The sequence below is a fragment of the Coturnix japonica genome, chromosome 27 (genome assembly GCF_001577835.2).
Source record: "Coturnix japonica isolate 7356 chromosome 27, Coturnix japonica 2.1, whole genome shotgun sequence".
Lineage (NCBI taxonomy): Eukaryota > Metazoa > Chordata > Aves > Galliformes > Phasianidae > Coturnix > Coturnix japonica.
The window spans coordinates 260,897-264,927 of record NC_029542.1 but is presented as its reverse complement, the minus strand read 5'-3'; the positions used below and the strand labels follow the sequence as shown (position 1 = coordinate 264,927).

Sequence of the window (4,031 nt, the reverse complement as noted above, 5' to 3'; positions counted from 1 at the left end):
CCTCTCTATCNCACATGTCCTGTCACCAGATAACAGGGAGAAGAGTCTGGCACCTCCCTCTCTGCTTTCACTCTTCGGGACGTTGTAGGGAGTGATGAGGCCACCTCAAAGCTTTACGACACAAATGTCCTCAAACTCTCCTCAAAGGATATGCCTTCCAGCCACCCTATCAGCTCTGCTGCCCTCCTCTGGCCGATTTAAACACCTTAACAAACTTGCTATGTTTTGGAGCCCAGAACTGGAAAATACATTCCAGGTGAGCACACCAAGACAAACAAAGGTGAGTGAATAAACTTTTTTGATCAGTTGGCTATGTAGTGCTTAGTACATACAAAAATTCTTTTGGACCTCTTGGCTGCCAGGGCACAATGTTGACTCTTGTTTAGCCCAGTGTCAGCCAGCACATCTAGAACCCTTCAGGTTCTGTGAGTCTGTGCTACTCAGTTGCTCAGCTGCACTTCAAGGGTGTCCCCAGTCTAAGACCAGAGACTAAACAACACAATGAAAGGAAGGCACAGCATGTGTTGGCCATGGTAAACACACCATAGATTAAGGTAGTCAGGATGATTGAGGCTGGAAGATGGTGATATACTGGAAGAAGGAAAATGCTCTAGATTTAGTTGCACACGTGAAGATTCAGAAGCGACACAGCCCTCTTGACCCTCAGAGAAAATATTAGAACAATTGAGGGGGCTCCTCAGAAGAAGCTATACTGGAGCATTATGACTGTAGGAAGAAGAAAAGGTGTGTGAGTCTTAAAAGAGACACTTCCCATTCATGGTGGATTCTGCAATTTGCTGAAGTCTTAGCTGTTCGATTTCCTTGCTAAGGAATGGCAACTCCAGTGCAGCAGAAGGACTTGTCTGCATATTAGTGTAAAATCCCTTACAACTCTTGCATGTGAGTCTTCCAAACAGTGGTGGCTTTAACCACCCCAACAAATGCTGGATTAGCAATATGGCTGGACATCAGGAATTCTGGAGATTTCTCAATTTGAAAAGGGGAAGTAGAGCTGTGAGCAACCCTGAGACATTGCTGCCCATGCAGAGATACAGGCAAGAACACCACTGGCCTGCCTGACATGAAAACTTGCCTGGGAAGAATAGTGAGAAAAGTATCTTTACGTCCACTGTGGCAGCAAAAAGGAAGCTAAGGAGGCTGTATTTCCATTGGATCACAAGAATTGTCAGAAATGTGTGAAGTAAATGTTTAATAAAATGCATGGCTGAATTTTCACCCATTTTCATGATTAGTTCTTGGGTAGACAGACCAACACCCCCTGAGCTTTTCACAGAAGCTCAACGAAGTGAAGAAGCACTTCGTATAAAGAAAAAAAAGAAAAACCAAATGGCAGAACTTAACCAGTGTGACATACGTGAGCCCTTGAGATTAGGTGGGATGCATCCAAGGGTGTTTGATAGGGTGCTGTCCATTGATATGCCAGCCTCTATGTCATGTCTTCAGGAGTCATTGCGTGTGGAGGGACAGAAGTCATAGCCTGGACAAAAAAAAAAAAAAAAAATGAATCAAAAAACATTCTAGAAGGACTCAGAAGGGGAACTAAGAATTACTCCATTCCAAATGTTACTGCCATTCAACCCTTTCTCAACGGACGTGTTTTGGAGAAGAATCCCTCTGGGATGCCATCCGAAAGACAGCCCCGGGGCGGAGCTGGCAGCGGTGGCGGGGAGGAGGCTTGCCGAGGGGCCGAGCACAGCCGGAGCTGGCGCGGTGTTAGAGCGGAGCGGCGGCGGAGCGGCGGGGCGGCGGGGTGCGCGGGGGGGCTTGTGAGGGCTTGGTCTCAGTCTCCTGATGTGCCGTGAAACTGCCGCTGGCGCGCGGGCGGAGGGCTGCCTGGCCCTGAGGCCGGCGTCCTTTACTGGCCGTCCGGCATCTTTACGACCTCGTGTGACACTCTCTTACTCCTGCATTTGAAATGTCGTGTAGGAGTAAAGATTGGTTTCTGAGTTTTACTGCCTTCTTTTCTCTCTGCAGTGGCTTGAGCAGAGCTCAGGTGCAGCAGGGAGCTCGCAGAGACCACCGAGGGCAACGCATCAACATCACCTGCTCACAACCACAACATACAGACCTACGAGTACATCCACTCGGTACGTCAGCTCCCGGGCAAAGCCCTGCATTCCTCGTCAGCACTCTTAAAGGCTCCAAAGAGGTGCCGGACCCGGAGGGGCTGCTGTCGGTGTCGGAAGACCGCGCTCCAGCGCCTCTGGCTCGCCGGCCCAGGCTTGGGACCGCGGCGGTGTATTACTGCGCGTTGTTTGCCACGGGGAGAAGAGACGGTGTCTGCGGGCCGGGCATGAACGCTTTGGGCGTGAGTGGGGGCACAGTGGCCGTCTGGACCGCAGGGGCGCTGCCTGTAAGAGCCGTCAAACTTCATCCAGACCGGCGGCACCCTCCTGTTCTTCTCGAGAGTAATGAACACGCCCCCATAGCTGACATCTGCTGGGAGCCAATGTCGTCAGACAGAGTTACGTTTGAGGTGGCAGGACGGAAAACTGTTTTCAAGCTGTGCTTGGCATCAGGAGAGACATCCACACCGTTCTATTCCATCTCCTACTCTCTTGTCCTTCCCCAGTGCAGGACATACGAGAGCAGGAGGAGCCCTGTTCCTAAGAGCCTGCAGGGTTGCTTGTTGCCATGGCCTTCCACACATTTCCCGTGAGCACTGCAGAGGTTGTGTTCTCTCTGTAGAATCTGTGTTGGTAGTTGTAGGCATAAACATTATAGTCAAAGGCCAAATGCTGCTTCCTCTGACATTGCCAGTATTATTTTCTTCATCTGCAAGTGACAGTGCTATAGACACGGCCCCTGCAGTCTGTCACCCCCTCTCATTCTAATGGGAATGGAGAAGGATCTACATAAACATTCATCCTGTACCCACCAGGAGTAAAGCCATTCTCTCTGGGCAGATCTGGAGGCCACACAGGGAGGGAAATAATATCAAAGACTCAAACTAAGATGCAGAAATCTTTAATGAATGTTTCAAAAGGAAAATGAGATCTCTTTGAGCAGAGGCTCTGCAGAACAGGATTCACACGATCCCTTGTTTGAGTTCATGCAGGGAATGTGACTTATTATCTAGAAGATTATGGACTAGTTCTGAGGAACCTCAAATCTCAGGGGATCATAGGACAAAAGGATTGGAGAAAAAGTGGAGAAAGTGTTAGGAAGGTGAAATGAGGAATGGAAGGTGAGACATGAAGCACGTTGTCAGAAATCCCAGGGTTACCCCTTCCACTCAGCATATCTTAGAGTAGATGAGGATGGTCAGGTATTCTGTAAGCAGTGACTACAAGATTCCTTCTTGATAGAGCACCACGTTCAGGGTATAAGGACGAATTTCTCCAGAACCACGGCCAGCGAATTTAGCAGGGCGGGTACCTTCTGCCACAGTAGCGGCTGCCGAAGCCAGACAAGTCAAAGCCCCCCGAGGTGATGGGCACACCCTCAGAACTGAGGATGCTGCCAACAGCAGCGGAGGTGGAGGATCCCACGACGGTGTTCTGTGGGAAGGAGCTGAGGATGGGTCCGGGCAGGGTCACCACCACAGGAGAGGGCTCAACGACAACATTGGAGTTCTGGCACTGCCTGACACAGGGCTCATTGCAGCTGCTGGCCAGAGGAGTTGGGCCACAGGGCCGGCATGGCACACACTGGGTGTAGCAGGACATGTCTCAGGGCTGGTGGTACACCTGGGAGAGAGAAATACAAGGAAGTAAATCACAAGGATATGTGACAGATGGCCTGGGTAGCATCTCACAAAGGAACCAAGGCAACTACTATGGATGGACGTGAAAGCTGTGACAGGGTGCCTCATCCCTTCATTATGCCAGGGCCCTACACAGAACAGTGTGGCCCAGGGAGGCTCTCATTGACAATATGAATCTGAAGCCATGTAATCTGAGTTGTGAATACGCTCCGCAGACATTATCCCTTCTATGTCTCCACTACCACTACTTACTATCACTATCTGTTAACTTTTCTATTGAATCAAAATCTCACTTTTCAAGAGT

The 4,031-nt window shown here is 50.0% G+C and overlaps 1 protein-coding gene across 1 annotated transcript; it reads right to left on the bottom strand.

Moving 5' to 3' along the window:
• Positions 1 to 3,383: 3,383 nt before the first annotated feature.
• Positions 3,384 to 3,749, bottom strand: LOC107324975 (feather keratin Cos1-1/Cos1-3/Cos2-1-like). The gene has a single exon (XM_015885415.2). It carries the CDS (start codon positions 3,687 to 3,689, stop codon positions 3,384 to 3,386), a length of 306 nt encoding a protein of 101 aa, XP_015740901.1. The 5' UTR covers positions 3,690 to 3,749.
• Positions 3,750 to 4,031: the final 282 nt, after the last annotated feature.